This window comes from Vigna radiata, chromosome 4 (assembly GCF_000741045.1).
Source record: "Vigna radiata var. radiata cultivar VC1973A chromosome 4, Vradiata_ver6, whole genome shotgun sequence".
Taxonomy (NCBI): Eukaryota; Viridiplantae; Streptophyta; class Magnoliopsida; order Fabales; family Fabaceae; genus Vigna; species Vigna radiata.
In genome coordinates this window covers 3,203,144-3,218,247 of record NC_028354.1, presented here as the reverse complement: position 1 = coordinate 3,218,247, position 15,104 = coordinate 3,203,144, and the positions used below count along the sequence as shown (strand labels likewise).

At 30.4% G+C, this 15,104-nt stretch overlaps 2 protein-coding genes across 5 annotated transcripts; both read left to right on the top strand.

The window, feature by feature from the left end:
• Nucleotides 1-774: 774 nt before the first annotated feature.
• On the top strand, nucleotides 775-3,200 carry LOC106758111 (40S ribosomal protein S8). The gene is made up of 5 exons (XM_014641033.2): nucleotides 775-931; nucleotides 1,057-1,129; nucleotides 2,003-2,333; nucleotides 2,703-2,872; nucleotides 2,949-3,200. The coding sequence occupies exons 1-5, from the start codon at nucleotides 928-930 to the stop codon at nucleotides 3,022-3,024; spliced, it is 654 nt and encodes a 217-aa protein (XP_014496519.1). The 5' UTR covers nucleotides 775-927; the 3' UTR covers nucleotides 3,025-3,200.
• A 6,908-nt stretch (nucleotides 3,201-10,108) lies between these two features.
• On the top strand, nucleotides 10,109-14,954 carry LOC106758194. 4 transcript variants are annotated; one of them, XM_022779583.1, is made up of 4 exons: nucleotides 10,109-10,281; nucleotides 11,431-11,698; nucleotides 11,807-12,165; nucleotides 12,819-14,954. In XM_022779583.1, the coding sequence occupies exons 1-4, from the start codon at nucleotides 10,252-10,254 to the stop codon at nucleotides 14,772-14,774; spliced, it is 2,613 nt and encodes an 870-aa protein (XP_022635304.1). In that variant the 5' UTR covers nucleotides 10,109-10,251; the 3' UTR covers nucleotides 14,775-14,954. The 4 variants fall into 4 exon arrangements, with proteins under 4 accessions (XP_022635304.1, XP_022635303.1, XP_014496629.1 ...); XM_022779582.1 differs by having other exon boundaries at nucleotides 11,428-11,698; XM_014641143.2 differs by having other exon boundaries at nucleotides 10,109-10,463; nucleotides 11,428-11,698.
• The last annotated feature ends 150 nt before the right edge of the window (nucleotides 14,955-15,104 follow it).

The window sequence follows — 15,104 nt, the reverse complement described above, 5'->3', positions numbered from 1 at the left end:
AAGTTACATAAATAAAAAAAAAATAAAATCAAAATTGATTGTAAGAGAATAATAATAACAAATAATTCTTTTTTTCTTAAAAAATTATAATTTATTGAAAAAGAGTTTAAACTCATTAAATATCATTTTAATACCAATACAAAATAACATGATAATAATTTAATTAAATTTTATTCTCAAACATAAAATTACAATTAATTTAATAGAAATTAGTATCATTCTTTTAGACCTTTCTTTTCTTAAACATAATATTTTGTAATTAACTTTATAAAGATATATTACTACTAAAGAAACTTTTAAAATATATATTTTTCTAAATATTATTTTATAATTAATTTAATAAAAGAATATTAATATTAAAAAAAAATTGACACTTTTCTTTTAGACCTAAAGTGAATGCTTTATCTGCTCCATCCTACAGCGGATTCTGATTTGAACATTTATGATTATTAACTACTTTGATTAATAATTTTATAATTTAATAAAATTAACTTAACAATTATTAGTTAACTTTTTTTAGTTTTCAGATTCTTTAAAAATATATTACGGAAATATATAGTTTTTAATTACGTAGAGAAAACATATTCAAAATGGGCCTACAACAAATTAATGGAAATAAAATATTGATAGAAGTGGGGAATTTTCACTCTGAAATTAAAGAAATAAAAAATATATTTTGTACTAGAAAAGTAAGTTTAAATAAAATATTGTATTTAGTTAGATATGGGTTGCACTTGTAAGAAAGCCCATATTGTTACCAATTGGGTTACCCAGAAGAATTGTGACAAGACCGGGTCTGTATCCAACCAGAACTAGGGTTTCATATATAACAACGCAGTTTGTTCAGGGTTTTATCAGACAGGGGGCGTACCCAGAGAAGAAGCTAGGGAAGAAGAAGGGAGGGAGAGTGTTGAACCCTACATCAAGATGGGTATGTTTCTTCTTCATCATTGTTTCTTCGATTTGTCATAGTCAATTGACGATAATCACTACGTGTTGCGTGCATGTGTCTGTAGAATTTTCTCTCTGATGGGCTTTGTTATTGATTTTCAACAGGTATTTCCAGGGATTCCATGCACAAGAGGCGTGCAACTGGAGGCAAGAAGAAGGCGTGGAGAAAGAAGAGAAAGTAATACTTAAAATAACAAAATTTATTTATTTATTTATTTAGGAGTGGTGATGGTTGAACGATTTTGAATTTGGAATTGTATCTGCTGGATCTGGTTGTAGTCATATTTAACTGGGCTAATGGGGTATTCATATGGTTACTGCCTTAGTAATTTAGGTTAAAGTCATGCCAAACTAATACCTTGTATGATTAATATTTGAATGTGTTTCGTTAATAAATTTAGAAGTGACACTTTGATTTTTGTGTCTCCTACATACAAGAGAAGTAGCATAGAGGACTATCAATGTTTTGAAAGATAGAATTTCTATTTTACTCTACATTCTCTCAGTCCACTATCGTGTCTGGATTGAGGTGTGATCATTGCAATGCCATCTCCATTTTGCTTTTTGGATATAATTACATTCATATCTGGAATTTAATTTTTCATTGTTTCCAATCCTCCTACATAAATGGTTATATAGCATGTTTACACCATTCATGTCTGAACTTTTTCTTATACAAATGTTTCTTTCATTATTTAAAAATGTATTGCCCAAACAAAGGATGAGGGTCTAAAACTAGTTTGAGATTTTTATATCATCCTTAGGCAACAAACTTATTGTAAGCATAGGCCAAAATGGCTAATAATAACATATTAGCTACCCAATCTCACTGCATACTGAGTTTTTATCATCTCTGCCTAGTCAACTTTTCTGTGCAGTTTCTATTATTTGAACTTTGTTTAGATCTTAGTTTTAGTGGATATTATTTAACAAATTGGATTATTTATAGTGAATTCTTGCCAGCTTGGTTGAGCTTGTTGAAGTAGTTGTACACTATCCCAATTATTTGTATTTATGCAAAGATATATATTTTTTTATTGGATTCATATAGGTATGAGCTTGGGCGCCAATCAGCAAACACCAAGTTGTCAAGCAACAAGACAATCCGGAGGATTCGCGTTAGAGGTGGTAATGTAAAATGGAGGGCACTGAGGTTGGATACTGGAAATTACTCATGGGGTAGTGAAGCAGTAACCCGTAAGACTCGTATTCTTGATGTTGTCTACAATGCCTCAAACAATGAGCTTGTGAGAACCCAGACATTGGTCAAGAGTGCTATTGTTCAGGTTGATGCTGCTCCTTTCAAGCAGTGGTACCTTCAACACTATGGTGTTGACATTGGCAGAAAAAAGAAAGCAGCAACCAAGAAGGACTCTACGGAGGTGATACATTGTGAATTGTCTTTCATTTATATTTCCCCCGGTATAATCTATATCATTTATTTCTTGAATAATATCCCCCTTCCCGTTGAATGTTGAGTAATATTGGTAGGAAATATGTTGAAACTGAATGCACGGTGCATCAAAATTTTTGGTTAATATTGTCTTTTATTGAATGTGTTGCACAAAAATCTGCAAATTCATAATTGTAATTATGTTTACTTTATGGACAAATATATGTTTGCTGACAATTTTTGTATTATTCTTTCTATGAATAAACATATTTTGATGTATGAACAGGTCTGATCTTTTGGATTGATGAATATTATGCATCCACTGTGTTTCATGACCCTTTTTTTATCAAACTTTCAGGAGGGTGATGCTGCTGCTGAAGAAACTAAGAAAAGTAACCATGTTCAGAGAAAAATTGAGAAGCGCCAGAAAGATCGCAAACTTGATGCTCACATTGAAGAGCAATTTGGTGGTGGCAGATTGTTGGCATGTATTTCATCTCGCCCTGGACAATGTGGCCGGGCCGACGGGTATGCTTAAACGCTTATTTGTGCTAACATTGTATAGTTTGTCGTTTGCTTTTCTTATTTTTTCAAATTTGTGTAGGTACATTCTGGAAGGTAAGGAGCTGGAGTTTTACATGAAGAAACTCCAGAAAAAGAAGGGAAAGGGTGCGGCTTAATTTTAGCGTTTTCCAAGGTTCTGTTTGGCTTTAGTTCTTGGAAATTGGTACAATTGAAGATGGATGTATGTTTTTACGACTATTGTTAGTTTTATGCCAATTTCAACCAAAATTTTGTTTTAATTGTTACTCATAATTTTAATCTTGAAGATGGGTATGCATGAGGATTTTAGTAATGATGTCCACAATTTGTTCTTATTTTTTTAAAAAAACTGAAATTATGCTTTAGAGCATCATTTTCGGTCAAAGTTATGATCCCAAACCCAAATATATGTATATGAATAGTTATTTAAAAATTTACATATATACGCAACTTAAAAAGGAAATTACACCATATAAATAATTCAAAAATTCATGTGCACCAATTTAAAAATGTCAACCATCTTGGCAAGGAAAAATGTCAGCCATCTTAGCAATAAAAGATTTTATTACTGTTTATGAACAGTTGAATACATGAATTTGTGAGCCCCTTATGGTGCAATTTATTCCATGTACGTTTTATAATGTGTAATACGTTTGAAAGTGCTTCTTAATACTTTGAATTTTTTAAGAAGTTAAAATTTTTGGATTTACAAGTGTAAAGTGTTCTTAGATTCAGATAATGAAGTATTCACATTATTAAACGTCTTCCATTTTACTAATAGCCTTCTAAACTTTTGTTTAATTCATGTAAATGCTTTGAATAACTTTAATTTTTGTTTTTATAGACAATTACATTTAATTATATTCTCAGAATTATACTCAAGATTGATCGATATTTTATACATAGATAATTTTTTTTTCTACAAGTATATTATTCTATTTATATATATTGAAATAAAATAAAGATCATAATTTTAAAAATAAAGGAAATAAAAAACAATTGCTAGTTGATTTTTACGAATAATTTTTAATTGAGTAAAGCTTTTAATTATATAGGGGTGATTTATCTATCAAAAGTTAATTTATATTTTAGGAGCGAGATTTAAAATTTATTTTCAAAACGGAGTATGTTGGATTTTTACGGTTATGAAGACAATGTAATTTGCAAATCCAATTTGAATTTTATTAATAATACAAACTTTTATAATTTGATTCAATTTAACTAATTATTTTTTCTGAAATATAATTATAGTTACATTTTAATTTATATAAATTTTATTAACTTTTTTTATAATCATTAATTAAAAACTTGTATTTAAACATTTTCTAAAATTAGTCGGTAATATAAAAATATCTACATTTATAGTGTATGAAAACTAAAATCTCTAACCATATTTTTATAAATAAAGTTAGGAATAAGTGAATAAGACTGCATTAACTCTTTATATAATTTAAGAGACACCATGGTTTTATAATTGAAAATAAAAATATATCATATTTATACTTTTTATTTGAGATTTTTTTTTTAATTTTAATATATTAAACGGTCTTTAATTTTAATAAAAATATATCATATTTCAAACTTTTCATTTCTAAACTATTATTTATATTATATTTTAATTTTAATATATTAAAAACGAATTGTGAAAAAAGAAGAAAAAGATTAATAAGTCATTGACATTTTAATGTAAATGATTTAACTTCAATCTGTTGAAAACAAATCATTTATAAAAAAAAATTGACAAGTTTTAATAATTAATTCAAATAAAATTAAAATTCAAGATAAAGAGATAAAATTTAAGTGATTGATTTGAAAGGGTTTAATGGGAGACTAGAATTCTTGTGTGTGCTTCAACATATGTTCACACAGATTGCCAAACAGGCAAAAAAAAAAAAAAAAAAAGTCACGTCTATTAAACATAACATGCCAACCGAAAAGCACCAATAACATATGAAAATTAAGCATAGAGTTTAACAACCCATAGACATCTCAAAATAAGATCATTATACCATATATACAAAATGTGAAACAAAGGTAAGCTCCCTTTATCTTGTTTTTTCCTACGCCTATTTTTCTTGCATAGTTAAGGTCCTCCTCCCACACCAACTTTCACATGATCACACACTATGTGTAACATCACAAAATATACTATTAAATTATAAGAGAGTCATCACATAATTAATAAGAGAGAATAGTCGATAAAATAAGGAATAAAATTCCATCTTAGTTATACAAAACATAATTATGAATTTAGCTTCGTACAGTCCAACATAGAACAAAACTATAAATCTAGAAACTGGTCTATACAAGACTAAACATTTGTTGTCCCGTATCCAGCGTCTGCTCCAAAGATATCTCATCACTCTTTGTGTACACCCACAAGATGATCATAGCCAAAAATCACAAAGCACAAGAACATACAACCAAACACAAACAAAATGGTAAGCTAGTTAATGATTAAGATTTCTACATAGATCATCAAATCAAACCAAGTACACAAACATTCTAGAAACATATGACACGAATAGGCTTGACTCATCCAATATAGTATGAATGTCGAACTATGGTAGTTTATGCATTTGTAGTAGTAATAATGTTGGCCCACCCCAAGCTACCACACAAGTTTAGTCCTTTAATAATGTCTTTGGCCAAGGTAAAGCCCCTAGACACCGTCTTTGGCCAAGGTAAAGCTCCTAAACGTGGACCTCCTGCTACTCTCACCACATGCCTCACTCCTCTCTACTTGAAAATGGATGATCATTAGAATGTCAAGATAAACTCCAGTACTTAGATCCATACATTCATACACACAATACTTAGTAATCATCAATAAGAAGTTCCTCCTTGGAATCCTTTTCCATAACATTCCATTCACAAAGATAACATTGTATAAACATCACATCCTTAAAGTAATTCAAGTATAAAAATCATTTATAATAGTTTGGAAAATAATAATCACCCAATAACATAATTTTCATCATAGTAGCTTGATACACACATTAGGCAAGGAAAACAGGTTGGAAACCCTTATCAACAGCTCTGCAAAGGTCTAAAACCCCCTAAAATGACTTGAAGAACGTCCAAAACTGACATCCAAAACTCTGAATTCGAGATCCCAAACCACATATAGTCATTGCTAGACAACTCGTACCACCAAACAACTCCTTACCAGACGACTTCTTCCCAGACGACTCCTTCTCAAACGACTCCTTCCCAAACGAGTCCTTACTAAACAATCTCTTACCAGATGATCTCTTACCAAACGACTCATTACTAGACGATCTCTTAGCAGATGATCCGTTTTGAAAAATCATTACCAGACAATCTCTTACCAGATGATCTACCATATTTTTGGTACAATAAGAGACCAACTAAGCCCTAAATGGCCCCAAGACAGTTCCCAAACTGCAGACTTTCCACACAACCATGATTCTTAGAATTTCACTTGTCAAAACCCTCATTTTATACCCAGAACTCATCCTTCTTCTAATTTATTTCAAACCCAAGTTCTGTAAAAACACATAAGCTTAAACTCACTAAATTTACATTCATAAATTCATCAGTAAACAAATTTTAGCAGCAACAAATCAGACACATCAACATGAATCAGTTTTCAATTCATTACACCACCCTTTCCAAGCACCCAACATACCAATTTCATAATTTAATTAAAGCTAAACAATAATCATCACATCATCACACAAACATCAGATATCACATGCATACGGAATCCAAACGAAATAAACTAGCTTCCCTTACTTGGTTGAAGATCTGACGGTTCTAAGAACTCTAAAATTCTTCCTACGACTCCAAGATCTCTATTTGCTCCTAAAATTCATGACAATTTGATTAGAGTATACCCTCAGTATCACTCATCAACAAAGAGTCTTAGAGAAGACTCATACTCCGAAAGAGTGAAGGAAACCCTTACATGCAAAGACACCAAAATTTAAGGAAAAAGGGTAGAAATCAACTTACTCTATAACTGAAATCACTTGGTTAGAAATGAAGGTCTCGCCTCAAGGAACCTTCAGGCGGTCTTTGATCTTCCGATAGATGAGAAGGGAGTTAGAATTTCTAGAGAGTAGACAAAGGAAATTCTAAAGAGGGAAGTTTTAGAGAGATAAAGCTTCTCAGATAATGAAACTCCTGATTAGAAATTTTTGTTTATACTATTGATATTTTTGAAATGAAATAATGGATTATCATTATTTAAAACACCTTATTGCATCTAATACTCTATTTTTGAGGGTTTTACACTATCTCACATGACATACTTTATGGTGCTAGAATTCTAACTTCACAAAACAAAAAGATATACACTATCTAATCCTTAAACTTGACGCTTTCTCCCTAATCTATTATCTCTAGAGAATTATTAGCATTCAATTACATTAAATCCTTTTTGATTTTGATTTCCAGCAATAATCAATTACCTAAGTTCTAGTTAAGTTTTGAATCCCTACCCGTAAGTTTTACCAAACCAATAGACTATCATATTTATCTTTGTTATAATCATGCACAATAATCATATAATCATACGCATACAAAACATTATAACAAATAGCATAAATAAAATAAATAACTATATTTTATGCATACAATAGAGATTGAATACATAACCATCCATTCATAATAAACCACTCACATCAATTACGCTACACTTTGTATTCGTAGTATTTATCTTTTCTTATAACTTAAATAAAGATGTCAATGCCAACCACCCTTCGAGATATAATTAATTTTCTTTGATCTTACAATCTTCTTTTTACGTCGTTTCCAAACTTTGTGTAGAAAATCATCAAAGACGAATAAGGAAGAGTGTCATAAACAACTCTCATTTTGTTCTTGGTTTTGAGAGAAAGAAATATATCATGTTCATTGTTATCAACAAGTAAAGAAAATACATAATAAGATTTTATGAAAAAGAAAAATTCACATAATTGATTCATGAGGTGATAAGATAAAATGTTAAGACTTTTTATTACAAGAAAAAGAGAAAAAGAACACAAAAGTAATTTAAACTGATAACATGGTAATGGTTATGAAAAAATTCGAAAGAAAATTTCTCATTACGAAAAAAAAAGTTATAATTACACTTTAATTTATATATATATATATATATATATATATATATATATATATATATATATATATATATATATATATATATATATAAAGATTCAACCAAATTATTTACAAACAAAAGTCAGTGAAAAAACTAAAATCACATATACTTTATATGTCATTTATGTTAAACTCAATTAAAATTATGCTCAATTCAACGTCAACAACTCATTTTTTAACATTTTGAATGTATTATAGTATATAATTATATTTTAGAAATTCAATGATCATGCATTAATTTTTGAGCTAATTTAATTGGACTGACAGAAGTATAGAAATTGATGGTGTCATATTACAATCATTCTCATTTTCAATGTGCATAAGTTGTGAAACTATTTTTTATTGTTCTTTACTAATTTATAAGAAAATTTAAATAAGTCTTATTTATACAGTAAAAAAAAGTAAATAAACTAAAATAGTTTTTTCAAAACAAATGGATCATTCTTTTCTCAATTTGTTCAGTTCATTTTCAATATTGTCCATACACAATAACATCGGACAGACAATATAAAATAATAATGAGAAAATATATCTTGATAATCCAAAGAGTTGTATATAATTATTGATGTGATTGTTTTAATAAAATAATATACAATAAAGAGTAAATTTATAATTAAATGATTTAAATATTATTAAAATAAAAATATTAAAGAGTATTAATTGGGTATAAAAGAAGATTGGGGTGTCAAGATCAAGGTATTAATAATATTCAACATGAATAATTTTTATTTTTTAAATTAAGCAATTCCTTATGTTATGTAATTTTATTTTAATTCTTGAGATTGATGTTATTTCCTTATTTTACATAATACTAGTTTTCTTTTAAATTTTATTAAAAAATAGTTTATTTAGTTAATACCTTTAGCTCACTAATATTTAGCATTATGTTAAACATTATTTTAAATATTAATTATATTCATTCACTATAACTTACAGCTATAGCTTATATTAATTTGTTATATATAATTACTTTCATCTTTAATATTTTAACGAAATTTTGTTCTATCTCATCTTATTATAGATTACAGATTATTAGGACATCTCTTTGAGAATATTATGATAAAATAGAATTTAAAATAGAATTTTATTACTATTTTTTTCCATTTTTTTAAATTACATTATTTATTTTTGATGTAAAATTTTGCACACTATTTGTTCAATTCTTTAATTAAATATTTGAGCTGTAAGAAAAATTTAGGATTTTAAAATTAATTAATAAACCTAATGTTATTATAACTGTTTAAAAATCTATTTTATTACGGCATTGAAAAATTTACATAGTATAAAAACAAGCTTCAATTTTTAATCTTATGATTAAAATGAACTACTCATTAGACTTGATAAATTAAACAAATAAAGATAAAAATATTTAGTTTTAAAATTGCTCTTTGAATTTAGCCACTTTCTATATAAACGTGTCATGTTATTCACTCCTTAAGTTTTCCAATGAATAAAATATCGCCACTAGCTTCAATATTTAATAATAAAACTTCCACATTATTATGCTCTCACTTTGTACATTATCTATTTTAGTATAATTTTGGAAGAAAGTATTAACTATAGATAAATTAATGCAGTTAAATAACTTTCTTAATAAATATTCTCTACATTCCACAAAATAAGTTTAAATTTAGCATTAAAATAAATTTGGGCAAACCTTTTTTAAAAAACTTCTAAAATAGATAAATTAATTTTTGTAACCAGCTAAAGTTAACTTAGATATAAACAAGGAAATTAAATTGAAAAGGGTTAGCTTATTAAATTATTTATAAACTATTTTTAGTTTCAGAAAAAGTTATTTTTTTCTTATTTTTCTATTATAGGATTATTTGAAGAAAAACTTATCCAAACAAATGCTCAATGCTCAATGAAATGAAAAAAAAATGAAATTAACTAATATTTAGTTTGTTTACAATATTAACTTTTTTTCCCCTTAATCTGATCATGTTAAATAAAACAACTGAGCAACAAAAAAATGAAATATTTTGAAATTTATTATCTAAACATGGGTTAATAATTTATTACTAAGGATATATATTTATACATTTAATATCTTTTAAGTATGAATATAAATTTGAGACAATTGTTGTGTAGTAAAACCCTGTTTTCAATTTTGGATGTAAAAATTGCTTTTAAAGCACGTCGTCAACAACACTCGCTCTCCTATTCAACCCGACTCAACTCGACTCGGCTGGGCCGAGTCACATCAGTAGTGTCATTTCCTTTCGTTAGTGTTCATGCCATTTCACTTTCCTTCTTCTATTCAGGTTCTCTCTTTCTCCTCTTTCTTCTCCTTCCACGTTAACCTTTGCAACACTTTCTCAACTTTCACAACAAATGTATTTATACTTGTATATATGATGCATATGTATACCATATTCACACCCTTTTCTTTCTCTTTGTGTTTTCTTCTTAAACTTTCAACCCTTAGCATTTCATTCACACCAAGGTGACCAAATATTCATCTTTTTTCTTATTATTGTTTTCATCATTATCTTGTTCAATGTGTGTATGATAGCATATACAGGATTTGAAGGAAGATACTTCCAAATATTCTACTTTTTTCTTCTTTTGGGTTCTTAAATGTTTCGATTAATTGTTAGCATGATGTGGGTTTAATTTATCTTGGTGTATGTGAATGCACTGTTGCACTTGTTTTCTTTCTTCCTCCTTGCACGTCTAGGCTGATGCTTGGTTATGCTGTGTTAATCTATCAGGGCTTTGTTTATGATATGAACTTGCATACAGGTGGATCTGGTTGAGTTGATTTTCTTCTTCTTGCTTGGTTATATTGTTTTCTTCGAAGGGTTTTTCTCTTTCTTTTTTTTTTTTTTTACTCCAATAGCATATATATACCATACACATATTGGTCGTTTGTCTGGCGTAATTGTTTTTATTTTTGAATCTGTGTTGGCCACTGAAAAATGCTGGTTTTGAGAACTTGACATAATTTTCTTTTCTGATTAGGTAGATATCAGTGTTGAGAATTTTGATGTTTTGTTGTACTGGCAATTGTTGTGGTTTTAGGTTCAGTCGTGTTCTGGTTTTCTTAGGTAGAGAGAAGAAATTGCTTCAGTTATTGGAATGCTTTTGGAAAAATGGGTCAATTCCAAAAAGTTTCTTCTGTTGCTTGTATTCTAATCTTGAGTTCATGGATGATATTTTTGTTTTTTCTTTTGAAACCAAGAATTTGGTAAGTTTGACTGACACAGGTACTTTTGAGTGCCTGGTGAGCCACTCTGTACATTACTTTTATGCATAGTTGCATCTTGTAACTCTTTTTTAAAGTTTGAAGTACCCTCATTGATTATGTTACCTGAGCTACATTTCCTTTATAAATGATTCTTCTTAAGGTTTGATTTGAGTTCATAGTTACTAGGTTTATTGTCCAGTTTTTTTTTTTTCTCTTTTAGCAGATGGAGTCAATTCAGCAAAACTATTATGATGATTCCGTGGAGCATGCATCTAGTACTCCTCCAGGTTCACCTCATATAAGTGACGCAAGAGTTGGTGAAGAATACCAGGTGGAGGTCCCCTCTATGATAGAAGAATCAGAGTGGCTTGGACTTATTGTAAATCCTGCTGATTCAGAAATTATGGGTGATAGTTCACTTTCCTTTGCAATTGGTTTGCCCCTCTCTGTTACATGGATGCACAATGAAGGTTATCTTGCAGATATTGATGGTACAGCCAATGTTATTGTACTATAAAAAGAGATTAATTTACAAAAGAACAGCATTTCAGGCAATGAGGAAGAGTCGAAACTGATTTCATTTTGATTTGTGATGACAGGAGACAAAAATTCCGATCAACTGGGTAAAAGTAAAAATTATGTATTGGCCCCTGGCACATTGAGTAACTCCTGGAGTGAAGCTGATACAAGAAGTTTTCTCCTTGGTTTGTTTATTTTTGGAAAGAATTTTATCAAGATTAAAAGATTATTAGAAAACAAAGGCATGGGGGAAATGCTGTCATTTTACTATGGAAAGTTTTATAAATCTGATGAATATCGTAGATGGTCAGACTGCAGGAAGACAAAAGGAAGAAAATGCATTATGGGACAGAAACTCTTTTCCGGGCTGAGGCAACAGGAACTATTATCTCGATTGATTCCTCATGTATCAAAAGAATCTCAAGATAGTTTGCTGCAGGTATCAACTATCTCATCTCAATACTTTGTTGTCAATGAATTGCAAGAAGTATATTTCAAATGCCTAATGGTTGTCTTACCTTGTATCTCTGCATTCTCGGATTTTAGAGTTTCTCTATTTTCATGAGTCACTTCTATTACAAATTACACTTTTTATTTTCTCTGTAATTCTAAATTTATCCTTTAAATAACTTTTAGAATTAGGATGATTTTAAGTATGGCAATTATGATTTGATCTTTGTGGTGTGCTGTATATTTAATGATTGCTGACCTTTTTTATGGTTATTTTTATCATATAGGGGAATTGAAACTATTAGCATCACAGGTTTCAATATCTTTTGGAAGTTCTTAATTTATTCTGCGTGTGAGCTTCAAATGATACTTTTGATTGTTTCTCCTATTCCATTTGATGCTGGAAAGTAAAAAGCTGTACTATTGACAAAATATCTTCGTGAATATGACACATTTTAGAGTAGCTAAGATGTCATAGTATTTAATTTGGACAAACTGATTGTGTTATTAATATTATGCTATTGTGATCATGTGTTGTACCTATGATGATTTGAACGTATGGTCAATGGTAATTAGTTTTTATCACTACAGTTATATCATTTATGTGCTTCACATTCTCATTGGTTTGGTGTATACAATCAGGTTTCTCAGTCGTATGTGGAAGGAAGAGTTTCTCTTGAAGATTACATTTTCTCTATGAAGTCTACTGTTGGACTTGGTGTTCTTGTGGAGGCAGTTGGTATTGGAAAGGAGAGGGAAGACCTTACAAGCCTTGATGTGGTACTTGGGAAGAACAATTGGGTTTTTTCAGGACCAACTAGTCAAGCTTGGTCTTCTCTTGGACCCAGTGATATAATAAAATATTTGACAGGAGGATTGCGACTGAGCAAAGCCAAAAGTAATGATCTCTTCTGGGAAGCTGTTTGGCCTCGCTTACTGGCAAGAGGTTGGCACTCTGAGCAACCACAACATCACAGTTATCTCTGCCCCAAAGATTATCTAGTTTTTCTAATACCTGGCGTTAAGAAATTTTCAAGGAGAAAACTTGTAAAAGGTGATGATTACTTTGATTCTGTTAGTGATGTCTTGAACAAAGTTGTTGCTGAACCTGGTCTTCTTGAGCTTGAAGATGAAACTATAGTTGGTAGCGGCAATGAAGAGCAAGAAAAGGGATTGAATAAGGATGATCAATATAATTATCGTCGTCAATGTTACCTCAAGCCCCGAGCTTCTACCACTGATCATATAAAATTCATGGTTATTGATACTAGTTTGATGCACAAAGGGAAGTTTTCTGATATAATGGAATATAAATCTGCACCTGTTAAGTTAGCTGGTAAAATTGAGGCAAATGCTGCTGGTATTACGGCTAAAGGGGCCAAACAAATGAGGAAAGTAAACCATAGCAAGGATCTGTCTAAAAAAGTTAATAAAAAGTTGACAAAGTTCACAGTTATTGATACCAGTATGCTTAATGTAGGAAAATTATTGAAAGTGAGAGAACTGAGATGTCTTCCAGTTGAATTAGAGTCTGCATCTAAGAGAACTGCATCTAAGGATAGGTCTTCTTGTGAAGATACACCAAGCGTGATAACATGTGACAAAAGGAATATAAGTAATACTGATAGCCGAAAAGGCATATCTGAGAATCATGGTACCAGTATAAAAGAAGCAAATGATAAGCCAGATAATAATGCAAACAAGATGGTAGAAAGGCAGAAAAATCAGAAGATCCGTGTGTCTAATGGTAATCAACTTAAGAGTACTGTAAAACATCAATTCAGTCGGAGGGCAAGAGCAGATCATTGTAACCAAACAGTTCTTCCCATTAAAAGGAGAAGATTGACTGCTTGTGTCAAGGCAGAGACTAGCCGTGCCATTGAAAATTCCTCAGGAGGTTTGGAATCTGAAAAGTTGGCATGCTCTCAGTCATCAAGCTTTCTAGATTCCAACCAAAATGTTTGTGATTCAGTTAGTCTTCAGCCGAATGGAAGTTCAATTGCTTTTCCAGCTGATAGAAGTGTGAAAATGAATAATGAGGAAACCATTCTCAATGAAATTTGTCAACACAGGAGCAGTTCTTGTGTTAAAGATGAGAAATGTGAATCACATATGCTGGCCACCCTGAACACACCCCAGGTTCCATTGAATTCCAAAGACATTGAAATGATGGGGATAGGGAATGAACACAGGCAGTGCCTTAAGGAAAAGGATCCATGTTTGTCAAGTGATGCTCAGGGGGTAGTTGAGAATGAGAAGCCACAAAGAACATCTTATGATGTTGGTTCTGTGGAGCAGCAGTCAGATACAAATCCTAGGAGACAGAGCACAAGAAATCGACCATTGACAGTTAAAGCATTGGAGTCTCTAGAAAATGAATTCTTACAGGTGCAAAGGAAGCAAAAAAGGAAAGATATCCTGCCACATATAGATGCTTTCAGCCCTTGCCGCAGGGCTCGTACAAGAGGCAAAACAAATCTGCATCGTCGGAATTCCGATCATGGCACTGCAGTTGTGAAAGAAAAGCATTTGAATGAAGATGAGAAAATGGAGGTTGTGGAGTTGGTGGAATATTTCCAAGCCACTAAATTAAATTAAAGAGGAGAATCTATTATACTAGGTATCACTGAAGCTACCACTCATCATGGATGTTTGGTTTTCAGAAACACAATGGATTTTCAAAGTACTGATGTTTCTACTGTCTGACATACAAATTATGTTCTAAAGGTGTGAGAGTTCTGTACAGAATTTTGCCATAATTTAAGAGAATGTTACCAAGATAGCCTTTGGTTTTTAAATGGAGTAGGAAATCACTGCTTTAATCTTTGTACTCTTGTTTCTTCAAATGTTGTGCCGAACATATTAAGTCCATTAGATATAAGTTGAACTATATAAGTAAACATAAACCTTTATTTTGTGAAGTTAAAT

What these genes read in the sequence shown, in the direction of transcription:
- LOC106758111 (XM_014641033.2), top strand. An exon ending in GCGTGGAGAAAGAAGAGAAA is followed by an intron (nt 1,130 to 2,002) that starts GTAATACTTAAA and finishes GGATTCATATAG; the next exon opens with GTATGAGCTTGGGCGCCAAT. An exon ending in CAATGTGGCCGGGCCGACGG is followed by an intron (nt 2,873 to 2,948) that starts GTATGCTTAAAC and finishes AAATTTGTGTAG; the next exon opens with GTACATTCTGGAAGGTAAGG.
- LOC106758194 (XM_022779582.1), top strand. Translation starts at nt 10,252, where the DNA reads ATGCCATTTCACTTTCCTTCTTCTATTCAG. An exon ending in ACTTTCCTTCTTCTATTCAG is followed by an intron (nt 10,282 to 11,427) that starts GTTCTCTCTTTC and finishes TTTCTCTTTTAG; the next exon opens with CAGATGGAGTCAATTCAGCA. An exon ending in CTCAAGATAGTTTGCTGCAG is followed by an intron (nt 12,166 to 12,818) that starts GTATCAACTATC and finishes GTATACAATCAG; the next exon opens with GTTTCTCAGTCGTATGTGGA.